The sequence below is a fragment of the Microcebus murinus genome, chromosome 5 (genome assembly GCF_040939455.1).
Source record: "Microcebus murinus isolate Inina chromosome 5, M.murinus_Inina_mat1.0, whole genome shotgun sequence".
Lineage (NCBI taxonomy): Eukaryota > Metazoa > Chordata > Mammalia > Primates > Cheirogaleidae > Microcebus > Microcebus murinus.
This window is the reverse complement of record NC_134108.1, coordinates 111,943,060-111,961,624: the sequence shown is the minus strand read 5'-3', so window position 1 is coordinate 111,961,624 and position 18,565 is coordinate 111,943,060. Positions and strand designations below refer to the sequence as shown.

Sequence of the window (18,565 nt, the reverse complement as noted above, 5' to 3'; positions counted from 1 at the left end):
CCCTCAGACTCAGGCCCTTTCCTTAGACCCAGGAGCCAGGAGACCCTATATAAACAAAGCCCAGTGGAATATACCCCCCTCCCCAGGAAACGGGAGCCTGAACCTAATTACCTCTCCCTCAGGGCATGGGAATTTCCAACCCTGGGAATTCCAGTCCCTGCTGGGAAAGTCCTGCAGCTCAGGTGAGGTTTCCGGCTGCTGTTGCAGTCTGAGCGAGCTGGGCAGGAGCCACATTCTCAGGCACCTGAATCACAGCCAAGGGACTGTCTGGGCTCCAAATCACCCTGTCCTGACTGTGCAGCCTGAACCAGGCACTTGACCTCATCTATCAGTAGGAGACAGGAGCATCCACTGCACACAAGGCATGTGAGAACAGGAGACTGAACCTCTGTGAGTGCACCAGCCCCCACCTGTCGCTTAGGCACTCAGTGAGTTCTGGCTCACTCCCTTATCTACCCTGGCTGCTCTGGCCCCTTCCATTCTCTCACGGAGTGAAACTGAAGAGGCTGAAGACAAAGAACAAGGAATAAGATGTGTTCTCAGAACTTCTCCCAAGAAAAAGGGGGAAAAAGACGTGGGTGAAGGACCCACCTGCCAGCTTGGTCTCACTGGCCTTTATGGAGAATGAGAGGAGGGGTGTGAAGTAGGTGAACTGGAAAGAGAAAAGCACCTGCTTCCCCCGGAAGGCCCCTCTGGACACAAAGGCAAATAAGGAGTCAGAAATGGAGCCCCAGAGGGTGGCAGTCTGCACTGGGCTAAGAAGTTGGGCTTTTGACTGTTCCTTATTGGAGCAGTCCACTCTCTACCATCTTTGAGAGTGTACAAAAAAAAAAAAAGGAAAAAAAGAAGTTGGGGTTTCCTTCCAGCACCGGGCTGCCAGGCAGGGAAAAACCATGTGGTATGCAGCTGGGGTGGGGTGACCCACTAGGGTGACCTAGATAGGACCTTAGGTCCTTCTGTGCCTTCTCCAGCCTGAGGCTTAAAGTGGGTCATGGGGGAGGGTCTACTCACCCAGGTGCCCCCACACTTGCTCACTTTTGGGAAGGGAGGCCTAAAGTGTGAACAAATGAGGACTTTCCATCCCACCCTGGAGGGGACCCTGTGGCATCAGTTTTTCCTCCTCCCCAGACCTCCCTGGTGTCTTGGGTCACCAGTCTCCTCCCCTGTCCTCAGCTCTCTCCCCTACTTTCTCCTTCAGCCTCTTCCCTTCAGGCCCCATGAGCCTTGGTTACTGCTCCTCCTAGAAGACCTGACCATGGGGTCGGGGCTAAAGGGCAGCCAGAGGGGGAGAAGCACTGTGCCCCGCTCTGCTTCATTTCTCATGATTCCTCAGCAGTATTGGGGGTTTACCCTGGGGCTGGGCCTTTCTGAGAAGAGCTTGCCTTCCCCTGTAATGGCCCCTCCGTTGGGAAGGACCCAAGAGAAAAGAGTGCAGTGCACAGGCTGGTGGGGACCGCGTGGTCCTGGTGACGTTTCGGGGTTTGAGAAGATCCCCTTCCTTCTACCCTCCAGTTGGACTAATTAATGCTGGGGCCTGGGTTCAGCGGCGGGGGCTGGCGGGACAGGCAGACTACCATTCTTGGGAACAACGGCCATACGCAGTGTTATGAATTTTTTCAAGCAACCAGAAAAATGCAGAGAATATTTAATGCACACCTTTGCAGCCACCCTGAATTAAGACACGCTAGCATCTCAGCATCTGCATTGGCAGCGCTGAAGCTTTGCATTCTTTATTTTCATCAGCCTCAAAGTCAGTTTCCAATCTCCTACATTTTCCCCGCTGCCGTGGGGTCCCGGGTGTCGCACTCGCACCGTGCAATGGTTTTCCCAGGGCGCGGGCGGCCCTCACCCCACCATCACCGCCCCGAAGAAGGTCTTCCCTCTGCCGTAGTCCACCATGTCGGGGCGACTGATGTTGACGTACACCCGCTCGCCCCTGCGGAGCTGCACCAGGCCGCCGAACCCCACGCTCGCGTACCACAGGGGCCCGTACCCTGGCCTCCCGGCGGGGCCGGGCACCGGGCTCACCGTCTCGGCGCCCTCGAGCAGCAGCTCGGCCGCGCCCGGCCCGTAGGCGCCCCCCGCGCGGTACAGCGAGCTGCGCAGCGTGAGCGCGCGGGCCCCGCCGGCAGGGGGCGCGCGGCCCCGGTAGCCCACGTGACAGTAGAGGTAATAGAGGCCGTCCTGCGGGAGGGCCAGCCCCTCGGCGTCCGAGAACCGCGTCCCGCTGCTCAGAAACGCCTCTTCCTGCGTCGCCTCCCAGCCTAGCCCCTGCCCCTTCGTCCAGGCGCCTGCCGAGAAAGGGGCGGGTCTGGGGAGCGCGGCCCGAGGGGCGGCCGCGCTCGGGACCCCGGGAGGCGGCGGCGTCCGGCCCTGCACGAGCCGAGCGCGCGGGCGGCGCCGCCTCCGGAGGGGCCCGAGCTGGGGGCTGGGCGCCTGCACGTGGGGCGCAGCGCGCTGTGGCGGGGACCTCCAGGCTGGGCTTTGCCTGCTCCGGAGGGAAGAAGCTACAGTGGGGGGACGAGCTGAAGGCGGGCACTGTAGGGTGCTGTGGTGAAGCGGGTGGGAAACAGCACTGGGATAACCGAGCCGAGGGACCCTGTGGGCGAGCCGACCCGGCACCCTTGGATTACTTGAGCGCGTATTCAGGTCTGTGAGATCCTTACCTATGAGGTGGGCCGCCGGGAGCCTGGGACTGAGATCTGTTTCTGGCTCCTCCTCCGGCAGCTCCCGAAATCCTGCAAGGGGCAACGAGTTCGCGATTGAAGGCAGGCTGCACCCGCGCATGCCCCGAGAGGACAGGGTGTCAATGCCCAGGGATGGGGCACCTGGCTTCCTAAAGGAAGAGGGCATCTGGGACACCGAAGGAGTTGGGAGTCCCTGAGGGGCTAGAGGGGGGGCAGCTGGAGGGGATGGTCTTCTCTTACCGGGTCCTTGCTCGGGTCCTTGCTGGGCCTGTGCCCCGGGGTCAGCCGTCTTTGGTACCTGGTTGGGTGGGGTCACCATGTCCAGAGTTCACATTTCGCTAATGTTAGCGCCACCCCTCCCAAAATGGACCCAAGCTCCAGGCCTTGGGAGTTTCTCCTACCAGCACCATCCTCAAAACACATCTCCATAGAAGGGAAAGCAAGCTAGGCACAGGAGCTTTGGTAGAGAGACAGATGTGTTTCAGGAAGAGGAGACAGAAGGTGCTTGGAGACAGCAGGACACAACATCACAGGAACATGGAAAGAGAGTCAGCAAAGAGACAAAATGTCCCCACTAGGGACAGCCGGGCCAGCTGAGACAGATGAGGCAAAAAAAAAAAAAAAAAACACAGGCAAAGCCAGAGGGAAGTGAGCGTTGGCAAGATGGGCCTTCAGCCAGGACCTGCTGCAGCCACTCACCAGACCTCCCTGATCCTGGGGCACTAAGGCCAGCACGGCCAGGACGGTGACAGGCACCACCAGCAACAGGGTCACCAGGGAAGTGGCTCCTGCTACAGCCAGCAGGAGGGAGCCCTTCCCCAGGGGCCTTCCACCCCTGCCCTCCAGCCCCAGTGGCCCCATTGAGACTCCAAAGCAGGGCCAGGGCAGGGGGCTTTCATACTTCAGGGGTGGGGCCACCCACTCCCTGTAGACCCACACACCTGGCTGGGACTTTCCACACACCCCTGCTCCCCTCACCCAGCTTCCTGTTTACCCAGAGCTGGGTGGGGCAGCTGGATGCCTGGGTTCTCTGAACTGGGGAAGGAGTTGGGGTAGAGAAACAGGCTGGCAGGGTAGAACTTCATGGAGCCTTAGAGATCTGGCTCGCCAGGGGGCCAAACTGAGGCCCACGGAGGGAAGGTAGCTTGCAGAAAAACAGGCAGCAAGGCTGTAGTGAGAGCACAGATCTCCAGGTTTCCAATGTGGTCTGCATTTTTCTACACCCCAGAGGTAGGTACTAGAGGGAGAGCTGGTCCACGTCTCTGAGGTCAAGGGCTGGAGTGAGAGGAGAAGGGCTGGGGTCTTGAGAGGAACCGGTCCCCACCTACTCCCATTCCTCGATCGCCTCTAGCCTCCTGTGCAAGATGAGAAAGGCAGAATTAAGCCTCAGCCTCACCACTGACTGTGGCTCCCTTAGGTGGGATGGAAATGGAGCCTTCTTCCCTTGCCACTAAGAATGAAGGCGGGAGAGTGAGGCCCCCCCACCCTCAAGGAGCTTCACGGCCTAAAATGGGCCCCGTCCATTAGTGGGTGCTTACTAACTCTTTAGGAATAAATGAATGAAGGGACAAAGGAATGCAAGAGTAACCAAAACAAAGCTGCAAGCACCAAATAAATGGTAGAAGTGGGCAGCTCAGTAGGAGTCAAGAGAAGAAAGACCAGGTCTAAGGAAGTTGGAGGTGACCCTGATGATCTCCCCTTCTTGATGACATCTCTGTGTGTCTCAATAATGATAATAATAATACTTAGCATGCATGTGCCACTGATCTACACACTTTAATAATTCTTCTAATCCTGACAAAAATCCTAAGAGGAAACTGAGGCACAGAGAGGTTACGAAACTTTTGGAGATCACAAACAAGTGGCAGAGCCAGGATTTGAACTCAGGCACTCTGGCTCCAAAGCCTTGATGGCAAAACAATTTTAAAACCAAGTACTGACTTGACATTTGTGCATTTTACTGTATGTAAATTTTGCCTTCCTCTGGCCAACAGAGAAATAAAGAAACAAACGCTGAACTTCAGTCAATAAGCTTCTGAAGGGTTTAGATGTGAAATGCACTGATGTTTGCAACTTTGAAAGATACTACAAAATGAGATGGCTTGATAGATATGTGATAAAGCAAATATAAATGTTAATTGTAGAATCTGGGTGGCAGGGATATGTTCACTGTACAAGTCTTTCTTTCAATTTCTCCCTGTTTGAACTTTTTAATAATAAAATGTAAAAACAAAACAAAAAAACCCTAAATGTGGTTTTATTGTTCTGCATGGGGAACATTGAGGATGAGGGGTAGAGAAGGAAGTAGCAGAAAGTTCCTGAATTTCAAGAGGGAAATGCAAATGAATATGAACCCAGGCACCAGATCTCCTCCTTACCCCATACCCCCATATGAGCTCCCTGGTCTTCACCTTCCTCAAGGATTAGGTGTGCAGTCCTCCAGCACCCATCTCCCTCTCCATCCAGAGTGCCACTAAGAGGTCTCAGGTCCAAAGGGCCTCAGACCACTGCCTTTACTTACTTCTGTGCTGCCTCCTGTAGGAAGTTTTCCTGGATTACCAACTCCTCCATTCCCAACACCAACTTGTCACTGACTTTCTGTCCTAGATCTATGGGCAGTGCTCATGTAAATCTAGTCTGGCTGCCACTGACTCTCTTGTTTATTAATCAGCCAGCCAAGCATCCTGCTGCATACAGCTGCAGAACTCCAGGCAAGTCACTCCAAATGTACCAGAGCTCCCAGTCTGATGGGGGAGACAGGGAATGTGTGTCCCACACACCAAGATCAGGATCTCTCAGCAGATGCAATGTGAGGGGTAATAGAAAAAAATTTATCAGGGAAGGCACCTGGAGGAGGTGGACATTCGCTGACTACTGGCAGGATCAAGAGAACAGCTGGAATGCCGGGCAAGGTAGCTTATGCCTGTAATCCTAGCACTCTGGGAGGCCCAGGCAGGAGGATCACTTGAGGTCAGGAGTTCAAGACCAGCCTGAGCAAGAGCAAGACCCCATCTCTACTAAAAACAGAAAAATTAGCTGGGTATGGTGGTACGCACCTGTAGTCCTAGCTACTTGGGAGGCTGAGGATTGCCTGAGCCCAGGAGTTTGAGGTTGCTGTGAGCTAGACTGACGCCATGGCACTCTAGCCTGGGTGACAGAGCAAGACTCTGTCTCAAAAAAAAAAAAAGGAGGCTGGCTGGAGCTGAGGGGATGACAGCCCCTGTTACAGTCTCAGGAGCCTGAAAGGAAGATGTTGTAACCCTAACCCTCAAGCCAAACTTCCTCTCCCACCAAAGCCAGGGAGGTGCCCAGGCTGGGGGAGAAGTTAAAGCCAGGGGAGGGGCAGGAATGTCTGAGGTGGCAACACTTCTCTTCAACCAGCAGCTCTGGCCAGTCTGGAGTCTGTCCACCCTGGAGTCTGTCCACCCTGCAGGCCACAGGCTCTTGGTAAGCTGGGAGTGGGCAGGGACCCTGGTGTGGAGGGACACCATACGGGAAGGGCAGTCTCGCCCCAGAGTGAGGTGAGGCTAAGATGAAGGGAGAGATAGTATGGGTTTGAGGTTCTCTGGGCCCTAGAAGAATCCTCTGTCCAGCCTGTGGGTCTCTGCTCCCCAAAGAAATTAAAAACAATCCACTTCTGATCCCACAGCCCTTATGGCCACTCCAGCTCTCTCCTCCCCCTGGGCTCTTGCTACCCCACCCCTAGCATTCCTCTTAAAGCCTGGAGGATCTCAGTTTCTAGACCACACTCAATGTTTCTGGCTCTGGGGCGAAGTCAGCAGCCCCCCTCTTTGGCCTCAAACAGGAACCAGTGGTTGGAGGACAGGAAGTCCCTGAGGGGAAGCTATGGGGCCCCAGACGGTCCTCCATGCCCCACTTCAGCCCCAGCAGCATCTGTCTGTGGGAAGCAGCTCTCCACACCAGCCCAGTGGGCTCCACACTCTGGGGCTGGAGCCCAGCTGCTGGATGCCCGACACCACCTTCTGTATTTTCCCCTGTGTCCACACTCACCCACACCCCAGCTCCTTCCCCTTCATCAGCCCCTCACCAGCACCTGGAGCTACTCAGTGTTGGTCAGCCCAGGGCAGAGGGAAGGGTGCGGGCTCTGGAGCTGGACAGAACCGGCCTTGAACCCAGCTCCCTTCTGGCATGGATGGCCTCCTAAAGCCCAGGTTTGAGTCTTGGGTCCTCACCTGGCAGTGGCACCAAAACATCCTACATTGTCGTGGGGACTAGCAGTGACAAATGGAACGTGCCCAGCTCAGGGTTGGCACATAGGTAGGCCTCCTCAGCCGATTGTAACAGAGGGCCCCTCACTTTACAGATAAGGAACTGGAGGCACGTGACTAGCCCCCGGGGGCCATTTAGCCTAAAAGAGCAGGGCCTAGGATTCCTGACCTCCAGGCGGTCCTTCCTCCCGACCTAATGTCACCTTGTAAGGATGGAAGTAAGTAAGGGCCCCTCGCTTCTGCACAGGCAGGGCCTGGGTGCTGGGGAGTGAGGGTGCGCAGGGGCGTGAGCGCTTCCTGACTGGTGTCAGGCCTCTCAGGCAGCCGGTGCAGGAGGGGAAGGGACTTCGTGGGAGGCCCAGAAACAGCAGGGATTGTGCGGGAGCCTCTGAGGGGAGAGCCGTCTCAGACAGGCGAGGATGCTGATGAGGGAGAACCCTCTGGCGGGTCCGGGGTGAAGAAGCCTGAGAATATATTTTCCTGCCTCTAAACGTGTTGGAGAGCGGATCTGAGAAACCCACACCAACCCACCAACCGGCCGGCTGGGCTGGCCCTCGGCCCTCTCCCCTACAGGCTGGTGCCATTACCTCTACGGAGGCTTGGGGCTGGGGGCACTCCTGCTGCTGGCTGTGGCCATCCTGTGCGCCTGCCTGTGTCGGCTCCATCGCAGAGGTGAGCCCCAGCCCCTCGTGCACCCACAGCAGGGCCCTGGGCACCCCTTTACTGCTGCCTCCCCAGCAGTCCTGACAGGCCGGGGAGGGAGGGGCAGTGGGAGGGAGAGGAGAGAGGGTGTAGAGAGGCCAGGGCTCTGGCTGTGGGAGGGGGAGGTTGGCAAAGGCGGCCCACCTGGCCCGAGCCGCACAGAGCCAGGGCTGTGGGAGGGGAGGTTGGCGAAGGCGGCCCACCTGGCCCGAGCCACACAGAGCCGGGGCTGTGGGAGGGGGAAGGTTGGCGAAGGCGGCCCGCCTGGCCCGAGCCACACAGGCCAGGGCTGTGGGAGGGGGAGGTTGGCGAAGGCGGCCCGCCTGGCCCGAGCCACACAGGCCAGGGCTGTGGGAGGGGGAGGTTGGCGAAGGCGGCCCGCCTGGCCCGAGCCACACAGGCCAGGGCTGTGCTGAACTGCTGCTTTCCTTCCAGTGAAGAGGCTGGAGAGGAGCTGGGTGAGTCTGGGACCGGGACGGGGAGGGCAAGAAAGTGCCGAGGGGTGGCAGGGACAGACCCACTGAGAGCCAGGAGGAAGGTCTGGGGCCAGGGGACAAGGAGAGAGAAAGCAGGAGCATGAGAAAGGCAGAGAAATAAGGGTGAGAAAGAGAGAGAGAGAGAAAGAGAAGCCATGAGAAAAAGTAGGAGAGAGAAGGTAGGAGTGAGAGACAAAGAGCAAAAGCAATGAAAGAGAGGAACAAGTGCCCAGGCTGGTGCCGTGGGGGCGCTGTGGGGGCGCTATGGCTGCGGCTACGCAGAGGCTGGGAGATAAGAAGGGGGGGCGCAGGGGGGGGCGCAGGGGGCGGGGGGGGGGGGCAGAACTGCAGGGAGGGCTCCTAGCCATCAAGGCTCCTCTCACTGCCCCTTCTGCCCTGGCCCAGGCCCAGCTCTCTGAGCAGGAGCTCCACTATGCCTCCCTGCAGAGGCTGCCAGTGCCCAGTGGCCAGGGACCTGACCCCCGGGGCAGAGACGAGGAAGGCACCAAGGCGGACCCCAGCGCCGACTATGCCTGCATCGCAGATAAAAAACCCACCTGAGCACCCCAGACGCCTCCCTCGACCTAGGCAGGTGGTCAGGGTCATCCTGGTGTTCACCCAGTAAAGACTGTGGTCCCCCCACCTCTGTGTCTCAGTCCTCTCAGTCTAGCTCGAACCCCATTCAAAATGACCATCATCGAAACTCACGTGGGTCCCCTCCCACCCACTCTGGGTCACGTAAGGATTTATTGGGTGAATAAGACTGGAGTTTCTCCAAGGGCCAGAAAAGAGTATTTGTGGGCCTGGCAGGGAAGGGCAGTCCGCAAGCAGGAATAATCAGCTCTGATAACCCCGTTTCTCAGGAGACTTGGGCTCAGCCTGCGGGCCTGGGGAGCTCCCTCCTTGGAGCACTGCGGGTCAGACTTGGTGGGAGGAGTTGGGGGGCCCAGAGAGTGGCACACTGGACAACTGGAGAACAGAGAAGGAAGTCAGGACACTCCTAAGGAGGAGTTCGTGGTGGGGCAGAGAGGGATTTACTGGGGCCTTTTGAAGAGGGCTGGGGCTCATTGGCATCTGCAGTGACTCCTCAGAGGCCATCCGAGGAGTGGCAGTGTGTTCCCATGTGACAGTGGCCTGGTCAGAGAGGGAACAGGAGACGCTCTGCACCACCACTCCAGAGCTCTCCTTCTCTTCCTGGCCTCCATCCCGCTTCTCCAGCCCTCTCACCGCCCCTCCCACCCGTCCACCATCACCGGCTCCTTCACTCACATTTGCGCTGGTAGGAGAGGGTGCTGCCCATGGCCACAGACAGGAGGCTGAAGGCACAGAGTCCAGCCCGAAGGAGGAGGGCTGTGCTGGCCCGTAGCTGGGGAGGGCCTGCATGGGGGTTGGAGAGGCAGGGGCTTGCACAGGCTCAGGAGGGGCAGAGGGCAGGGGCCTCAGGGGAGGATCCCTGATTCCCAGGGACATTGCTGAAAAGACACCCCCTCCCAGCGCCCCACATTTTCCACCACCAGCCAAGTCCCGTTCCCCATCCCGACACCCCGCCCAGCACCTCCACACTGTACGCGCAGACGCCGGCATCAAGGCCTCGGGTGTCCCAGATGTACAGCTCAGCCTGGTGGTCACAGAGGAAGTGGGAAGAGGCAAGGGGGCCAGGCAGCCCCTGAACTCTGGGGTCTCGTTCCTCACCTCCTTTCCTGGAGCCACCTTGTCTCTGAAACATATGATGGAGCCAATGGCCAGTCTCCCTCGGCCAGCATTGAAGGAGCATTGAGCATGGATTTCAGGAGGCTGGGACACCCAGAGAGCACAGGATCCTGAGGGCAGAGAGGAGAGGAGAACCACCTCCCCAGTTACACCAAAGAAAAAAGACAAGAGAACTTGGAGTAGAATATCCCAGCTGTCTCCATGCACGGTGCAGAGAGACCAACACCGTGGGGCCTCATCGAACCCTTTCCTCTTTGCCAGTCTAATTTCTTAACATTGCTCATTGGATCATTTTTCAAATTCTTTCCCATACCAAGTCACGCCTCGCCCCCTGCCATCATCCTCCAGCTGTGTTCACTACTAACTTGTGTAGCTGAAATTTCTTTTCTTTTCTTTTCTTTTCTTTTCTTTTCTTTTCTTTTCTTTTCTTTTCTTTTCTTTTCTTTTCTTTTCTTTTCTTTTTTTTTTGACAGAGTCTCACTTTGTTGCCCAGGCTAGAGTGAGGGCCGTGGCATCAGCCTAGCTCACAACAACCTCAAACTCCTGGGCTCAAGCAATCCTCCTGCCTCAGCCTCCCAAGTAGCTGGGACTACAGGCATGCGCCACCATGCCCAGCTAACTTTTTCTATATATATTAGTTGGCCAGTTAATTTCTTTCTATTTTTATAGTAGAGACAGGGTCTTGCTCTTGCTCAGGCTGGTTTTGAACTCCTGACCTCGAGCGATCCACCCGCCTTGGCCTCCCAAAGTGCTAGGATTATAGGCGTGAGCCACCGCGCCCGGCCTGTGTAGCTGAAATTTAACCGGTCACAGTGAAGATGAAGCTCTGTAATGAATGTGGCGGCCTAGTTAACTAACATCACTAATTGTATTATTCCAGGTATTGTTTTAGTACAATGGCATTCTATGATAAGCCATCCTTGCTCTTGTTTTTTGTTAAATAGCATGAAGTAATTAAATTTCCAGGTGAAGACATGGCTGTAATTGGTTGAGATTCCTATTTAACTCATCCATATTGATGAATTAAACCAAATATTAAAATTCCTAATTAACTTCTCTACCTGGGTAAATTTAATAGTCATTCTATCTCAGTTGTCCTCAAACTTGAGGGTGTATGGAAATTACCTGCAGTGTTTGTTAGACAGGTTCCTGGGCCTACCCCCACAGCGTTTGATTCAGTGGGTCTGGAGTGGGGCCTGAGAATTTGTCCCAGATTCCCAAGAATCCACCTTTTGAGAACCCCTGCGTTTAGGTAATGAAAATGCCTCACAGTTAAGGTCTTTCAGTCCATTAAAAACAGTTTCACTAAGACATTTATCTTAGATGTAATTGGCTCTCTCAAACTCCTAATTATACTAGGGCTGTCCAGAAAACATGCAGCCATTGTTAACATAATGAGAACCGTCACATGGCTGGGTACTTTCCGGACAGCCCTTACATCTAGACCCTAGATAATGAGTCTCAATGTTCAGCCCCCACCAACCCTGTACCCCAGCACATCTAGTCCAGCCCTCATCTCCCTCCTCCTGGCCCCACACCCCTTGGGGTTCTGAGTGCCTGCCCTGTCACCTGGATGGCCATGATCAAGATGAGCGACAGCGTCCAGGCCATGTTGGAGGATGTCCCAGTTGACAAGGGGACTTGAACTGTCAGGTTTGGGTGAAGGAGGAATGACCCGCTACTTGTGGCCAGGCATTTGGTCACCAGATGGGGGTGGGGAGCTTCTGGTGACACATGGGACTTACGGGTCACTTGCCAAGGCCCTCGACTCCCAGGAAGCTCGAGCATCAAATGCATGCCTCCCTGAGGAGAGAGGGTCCGCTGATGCAGATGTCTGGGTGTCAGGAGGCAGAGGGGCCAGCTTGCGGGCAGTTGCCGAAGAGTGTGAGGCGGGGAGGGAGGGGCTGAGACAGCTGCTAACCCAAGGGTGGGTGGGTGGAAGAGCGGGTGAGACGAGGATGTGGTTCCTTCCGGGGTTCGAGAAAACCAGCCCTTTACCCAGAATAAGCCTCCAGGAGCCCTTCTGGGCCCAGAAGCTAGCCTACTTCACCTCCCCATTGCTCACCAGTGCCCAGGCCCATGCCACCCCTTCCCTTCCTGGAGTCTGACCCTCGCCCAGCAGACCCTCAGGGCTGCCCTAGAATTTCTATAATGAGAGATTGGGAGAAGGAAGCTGATTGATAGGAGTTGGAGTGGGGGTTACTACAGACTGTGTCTGGAAGCTCTATTTGCATAGCAATCAAACTGTTTTACTTTGATAGTGTTTTTTTAAACTTTTTAATATTTTTTATATTTTTAGAAACAGGGTCTTACTTTGTCACTCAGGCTGGAGTGCAGTGGCTTGATCATAGCTCACTGTAACCTCCAACTCCTGGGCTCAAGCAAATCTCCTGCCTCAGCGTCCTGAGTAGCTGGGACTACTGGCTGGCCAGGCTGTACTTGGTGTTGGCATGGGTGGTTTGGCAGAGGAGTGAGTGCAGCTGACAGAGAAGTTTGGACCCATTCATATTCAGATCTCCACTAAATGAAACACCCTAGCAGATACTTTCCGGACAGCCCTTACATCTAGACCCTAGATGTAAGCTTTATCTAGTGCCTTCCACAGGGACTTATCATCTACTGGAAATCCACTCATTTATATTTTATTCACCATTTAGCTCACATTTATTGAGAACCTACACAGCATGTATTTTTATACACACAAATGAAAGACACAATGCATTATATGTAACTCCAAGGTTATATAGAGCTATTTTGTGTTCAGTTCCAGACTACTGCAAAAAAGTGAATATCACGGCCAGGCGCGGTGGCTCACACCTGTAATCCTAGCACTCTGGGAGGCCAAGGGGGGCGGATCGTTTGAGCTCAGGAGTTCGAAACCAACCTGAGCAAGAGGGAGACCCTGTCTCTACTATAAATATAAAAAAAAAAAAAAAGTGAATATCACGATGAAGTGAGACACAGATCTTTTTGGTTTCCCAGTGCATATAAAAGTTATGTTTCAGGCCGGGTGCGGAGGCTCATGCATGTAATCCTAGCACTCTGGGAGCCCAAGGAGGGGAGGATAGCTCAAGGTCAGGAGTTTGAAACCATTTTGAGCAAGAGCGAGACCCTGTCTCTATTGAAAATAGAAAGAAATTAATAGGCCAATTAATATATATATGTATATATATATAAAAAATTAGCCGGGCATGGTGGCGCATGCTGTAGTCCCAGCTACTTGGGAGGCTGAGGCAGGAGGATCGCTTGAGTCCAGGAGTTTGAGGTTGCTGTGAGCTAGGCTGACGCCATGGCACTCACTCTAGCCTGGACAACACAGTGAGACTCTGTCTCAAAAAAAAAAAAAAAAAAAGTTATGTTTCAATCCCAGCACTTTGGGAGGCCCAGGCAAGAGTATTGCTTGACCCTGTCTCTATAAAAAGTAGAAAAATTATCCAGGCGTGGTGGCATGCACCTATAATCTCAGCTATCAGGACGCTGAGGCAGGAGGATCACTGGAGCCCAGGAGTTTGAGGTTGCTGTGAGCTATGATGACGCTGCGGCACTCTAACCCTGGCGACGGAGTGAGACCCTGTCTCAAAACAAAAAAGTTATGTTTCATTATACTGTAGTCTACTAAGTATACAATACCATTATGTCTAAAAAGCATACATCCTTAATATTAAAATATTTTATTGCTAAAAATGTTAAGGATCATCTGAGTCTTCATGAGTCCTAATCTTTTTGCTGGTGAAGGGTCTTCCCTTAGTATTGATGACTGCTGACTGATCAGGGTGGTGGCTGCTGAAGGTTGGGGTGGCTGTGGCAATTTCTTTTCTTTTTTTCTTTTTTTTGAGACAGTATCTTGCTATGTTGCCCAGACTGGTCTCAAACTCCTGAATTCAAGTGATCCTCCCACCTCATCCTCCAGAGTGGCTGAGATTATAGACATGCCACCTCACCCAGTGGCAATTTCTTAAAATAAGACAACAATGAAGTTTGCCACATAGATTCACTCTTCCTTTCACAAAAGATTTCTCTGTAGCATGCAATGCTGTTTGATGCATTGTACTCTAGCCTGGGCAACAAAGCAAGGCCTTGCCTCAAAAAAAAGAAAGAAGAAACCACTTTCTTTGCTCGTCTACAAGAAGCAACTTGTCATCTGTTCCAGTTTTATCATGAGATTGCAGCAATTCAGTCACATCTTCAGGCTCCACTTCTAATTCTAGTTCTCCTGCTGTTTCTGTAGTTACTTTCTCCACTGAAGACCCCCAAAGTCATCCATGAGGATTAGAATCAACTTCTTCCAAAACTTCTGTTAATGTTGATATTTTGGCCTCCATCCATGAATCACAGGTATTGTTAATGGCTTCTAGAATGATGAATCCTTTCCAGAAGGTTTTCACTTTACTTTGCCCAGAGCCATCAGAGCGATCACTATCTCTGCCAGCTATAGCCTTGCAAACTGTATTTCTTTTTTTTTTTTTTTTCCGCTTTGTTGCCCAGGCTAGAGTGAGTGCCATGGCATCAGCCTAGCTCACAGCAACCTCAAGCACCTGGGCTCAAGTTATCCTGCTGCCTCAGCCTCCCGAGTAGCTGGGACTACAGGCATGCACCACTGCTCGGCTGATTTTTTCTACATATATTAGTTGGCCAATTAATTTCTTTCTATTTATAGTAGAGATGGTGTCTTGCTCTTGCTCAGGCTGGTTTCGAACTCCTGACCTTGAGCAATCTGCCCACCTTGGCCTCCCAGAGTGCTAGGATTATAGGCGTGAGCCACCGTGGCTGGCCAAAATGTATTTCTTAAACAGTAAGACTTGAAATTACTCCTTGATCCATGGGCTGCAGAATGGATGTCGTGTTCACAGCATGAAAACAACACTCATCTCCTTGCACATCTCCATCAGAGCTCTTGGTGACCAGGTGCATTGTCAATGAGCAATAGCAATTTGAAAGGAATCTTTTCTGAGCAGTGGGCCTCAACAATGGGCTTGAAATATTCAGTAAGCCATACTGTAAACAGATGTGCTATCATCCAGGCTTTGTTGTTCCATTTATAGAGCTGAGGCAGAGTAGATTTACCATAATTCATGCTGGGTGCAGTGGTGTGTGCTTGTAGTCCCAGCTACTCTGGAGGCTGAGGTGGGAGGATGGCTTGAAGCCAAGAGTTCAAGGCTGCAGTACACTATGACCAAGCCTGTGAATAGCTGCTGCACACTGGTCTCAAACTCCTGGCCTCAAGCAATCCTCCCACCTTAGCCTTCCAAAGTCCTGGGATTACAGGTGTGAACTACGGCACCCGACCCATTTCTAGGTTTTGATTTAGTGTGAGAGACGTACGACACTTCCTTTCACTTGAACACTCAGAGGTCTTTGTAGGGTTATTGATTGGCCCGATTTTAATATTGTGTCTCAGGGAATAGGGAGGCCTAAGGAGAGAAACAGAGACAGAGGAACGGTTGGTGGATGGAGCCGTCAGAACACACACAGCATTTATCAGTTAAATTCACTATCTAATGTGGGCTGGTTCGTGGTGCCCCAAAACAATCACAATAGGAACAGGAAAGATCATTGATCACAGATTATCATAACAGATGAAATAATAATTAAAAATGTGAAATATTGCAAGAATTACCAAAACCTTACACAGAGACTTGAAGTGAGCACTTGCTGCTGGAAACATGGGGCCGATAGACTTACTTGACACCGGGTTGCCACAAACCTTCAATTTGTAAGAAACACAGTACCTGTGGAGCACCATAAAACGAGGCGTGCCTGTATAAGGACGAGTACCAGAGTATGCCAGCCCCTCCCGAGGTAGCACAGCACACAGCAGGGTTCTGTGTAACATGCTGGGTGAGACACGTGCTGACCCCTCCACTCCATCTCTGGCTCCTTCCATGCTTTTCATATTCTCTTTTCCCTCTGTGTCTGTGTTTCTAGCTCTGTTTCACAGCACCTTGCAGATTGTCCAGTTCCCACCCATCACTGCAGCAGTCAGAGCTATCCTTTGGAGAAGCCGTAATCTCATGGTTAAGAACACTGGTTTGGGCAGGGCGAGGTGGCTCACGCCTGTAATCCTAGCTCTCTGGGAGGCCGAGGCGGCCGGATTGCTCGAGTTCAGGAGTTCGAAACCAGCCTGAGCAAGAGCGAGACCCCGTCTCTACTATAAATGGAAAGAAATTAATTGGCCAACTAAAAATATATACAAAAAATTAGCCAGGCATGGTGGCGCATGCCTGTAGTCCCAGCTACTCGGGAGGCTGAGGCAGGAGGATCACTTGAGCCCAGGAGTTTGAGGTTGCTGTGAGCTAGGCTGACGCCACAGCACTCACTCTAGCCTGGGCAACAAAGTGAGGCTCTGTCTCAAAAAAAAAAAAAAAAAAAAAAAAAAAAGAACACTGGTTTGGATTCAGGCTGAGTTCAAATGCCAGGCCCCCCAACTAGTTATGTAATCGTGAACAAATTACTTAAGCCACCTGGACACATGCCACACAGTCTGGGAAGGACCAACTCAGCCATTCTCCAGCAGTGCAGGGGCCTCCCCAGGGCCCCTGACCTGGAGGGCAAGGACTGCAGCACCACGGCAAGATGAGGGCTGCCCCCTGGTGGTCACAGAGCATGGGGGCCTGAGGTACCAATGGTGGTTTTTCTCACTTGGGCCTTAATTCTGGTTTCTGCCCTGTCCCTTACCTTGCCTCCTCCTAGCAACACCATATCCCACCCCAGAGAGTCAAGGTGGGAAAAATTGTCTCTACTACTTCAACTATGAGAAGCCCATGGTTTGGGGAGGGAGGTGAGGTCACCACCAGTGGGGACACGAAAGGGACAACTGGCTTGGGGATAAAACTCATACTTTCAATTTCACAGTGCACATTCAATCACATGATCGTACTCCAAGTTTCAGGCAATGTGGCTTAGAAGACAAACCAGCCAGAGTTGGAGTCCTGGTTCCACCACTTACACATCTGTAAAGTGGGAGTAAGAGTAAGAGCTCAGAGCCGGAAAAGGGGTGAAAACACAGAAGGTGCAGCAACCCCAGCACAGGTGACGCCGCCTCCCTGTGTTGGGGCAGTGTGTGCAGCTAGGGTTACAGCTCCTGTTACAGCTCTTATTCATTTGACTGGGGAAAGAACTGAGAGGCACACGAAGAGTCGGAAAACAGCCTTTATTCTTCTACGGCAGGCTCAGCACACCTAGTGTTACAGCTCTCTTCGTGTCTTCCGATGTTCTCCCCTTCTGCTTCTGCATTTATACCCTTGGTAGGGCTCAAAAAGTGTCCAATCAACTACAAGCTTTAACATCCAATCAACAACAAGCTTTAACATCCAATCAAACACAGTGGGATTCAAAAATTACCCAATCAGGATCATGCAAGCAGTGTGGCCGAAAACAGGCAGTGGCACGTGGGCCTGGGGGCATTCTGGCACTCGGGGTTGCGGCGCCGTGGCCCCAGCAGTGTGCCCTCCAACTGGCCACGCGCAGCGCTGGTCCGTGGAGATGCGGAGCTACATGGAGGCAGCAAGCGGCCGCATCCAGGCACCCAACATTTTCCGCATCACCTGGAGGCTCCTCCCCCAAGGGTTGGCAGGGGTGAGGTGTGGATGACTTCTCTGGCCAAGTCCTCATCAACATTTTCAACTATTGAGTGGCTCCCAGGTTATGATACTTTCAGCCTTTGACAGCAACTTGTCCTCTGGGGTTCACAACATCCAACCCCATGACCTTCGTTCTTCTTTCCTTCTTGCTGTCATTGTCCAGCCCCTCATATTTATCAAGAACACACCCCTGACTCTCCAGCCTCCTCTCTATTTCAACCTCTGCCATCTCCCTAGTGGACTTCAGGGTCACATAAATTACATTTTTAAACTCTGAGATACAAGTTTACACAGTAAAATGCAGATTTTGAGTGTACAGTTTGATGATCTTCAGCCAATATGTACACCCAGGTAACCACACTGCGACTGAGATGTAGATAATTCCCAGGATCCCAGAAAATTCCCCCATGCCCCTTTTTGGTAAATCCCTCTCCCCTCCCAGATGTAACCATTGATTTATACCCCCATGGGTTAGTTTAATCCATTCTTGAACTTCATACAATGGAGTCATATAGCACACAGCCTTGCATCTAACTCCTTTCATTCCGCTCAATGTCTGTGAGATTAATCCATGTCTTCGCATATATCAATAGTTTGCTGGGCCTGTAATCCTAGCTCTTGGGAGGCCGAGGCGGGCGGATTGCTCAAGGTCAGGAGTTCAAAACCAGCCTGAGCAAGAGCGAGACCCCGTCTCTACTATAAAACAGAAAGAAATTAATTGGCCAACTGATATATATATATAAAAAATTAGCCGGGCATAGTGGCACATGCCTGTAGTCCCAGCTACTCGGGAGGCTGAGGCAGAAGGATCACTCGAGCCCAGGAGTTTGAGGTTGCTGTGAGCTAGGCTGACGCCACGGCACTCACTCTAGCCTGGACAACAAAGTGAGACTCTGTCTCAAAAAAAAAAAAAAAATAGTTTGCTGGGTGGTAATCCTTTATATGACGCAGCACGGCTTGTTGATTCATTCACCTGATGGTGCACAATTTGGCTGTTTCTGTTTTTTGTTATTTTGTTATTATGGATCAATCTCTATGAACATTCTCGCATCTGTCTCCCAAATGCTTTCTCATTCCCCTAAGTGTGTAACTACACAGTTGCTTCACCTTATCCACTCCAACCATCACCTTGACTCTCCGTGACCTACACTTTGGATCCCATCACCATGTGGAATCTCATG

At 52.8% G+C, this 18,565-nt stretch overlaps 2 protein-coding genes across 4 annotated transcripts in view; one reads left to right on the top strand and one right to left on the bottom strand.

The window, feature by feature from the left end:
- Positions 1-1,629: 1,629 nt before the first annotated feature.
- Positions 1,630-11,640, bottom strand: LOC105858136 (lymphotoxin-beta). Of its 3 annotated transcripts, XM_076003521.1 has the most exons (7): positions 11,550-11,640; positions 9,787-9,914; positions 9,650-9,712; positions 9,364-9,471; positions 2,928-2,985; positions 2,667-2,738; positions 1,630-2,291 (listed from the first exon to the last, which is right to left on the bottom strand). In XM_076003521.1, the coding sequence occupies exons 1-7, from the start codon at positions 11,599-11,601 to the stop codon at positions 1,846-1,848; spliced, it is 927 nt and encodes a 308-aa protein (XP_075859636.1). In that variant the 5' UTR covers positions 11,602-11,640; the 3' UTR covers positions 1,630-1,845. The 3 variants fall into 3 exon arrangements, with proteins under 3 accessions (XP_075859636.1, XP_012596511.1, XP_075859637.1); XM_012741057.3 differs by lacking the exons at positions 9,364-9,471; positions 9,650-9,712; positions 9,787-9,914; positions 11,550-11,640 and adding an exon at positions 3,387-3,606 and having other exon boundaries at positions 1,701-2,291; XM_076003522.1 differs by lacking the exons at positions 9,364-9,471; positions 9,650-9,712; positions 9,787-9,914; positions 11,550-11,640 and adding an exon at positions 3,387-3,609 and having other exon boundaries at positions 1,701-2,291; positions 2,667-2,985.
- The window catches only part of AIF1 (allograft inflammatory factor 1), a 31,270-nt gene continuing 18,749 nt past the window's right edge, over positions 6,045-18,565 (top strand). Inside the window, exons 1-3 of the mRNA XM_012741065.3 lie at positions 6,045-6,134; positions 7,012-7,134; positions 7,490-7,588. Coding sequence (XP_012596519.1) covers positions 7,113-7,134; positions 7,490-7,588 — 121 coding nt within the window. The 5' untranslated portion in view covers positions 6,045-6,134; positions 7,012-7,112. The remainder of the gene's footprint in view (positions 6,135-7,011; positions 7,135-7,489; positions 7,589-18,565) is intronic.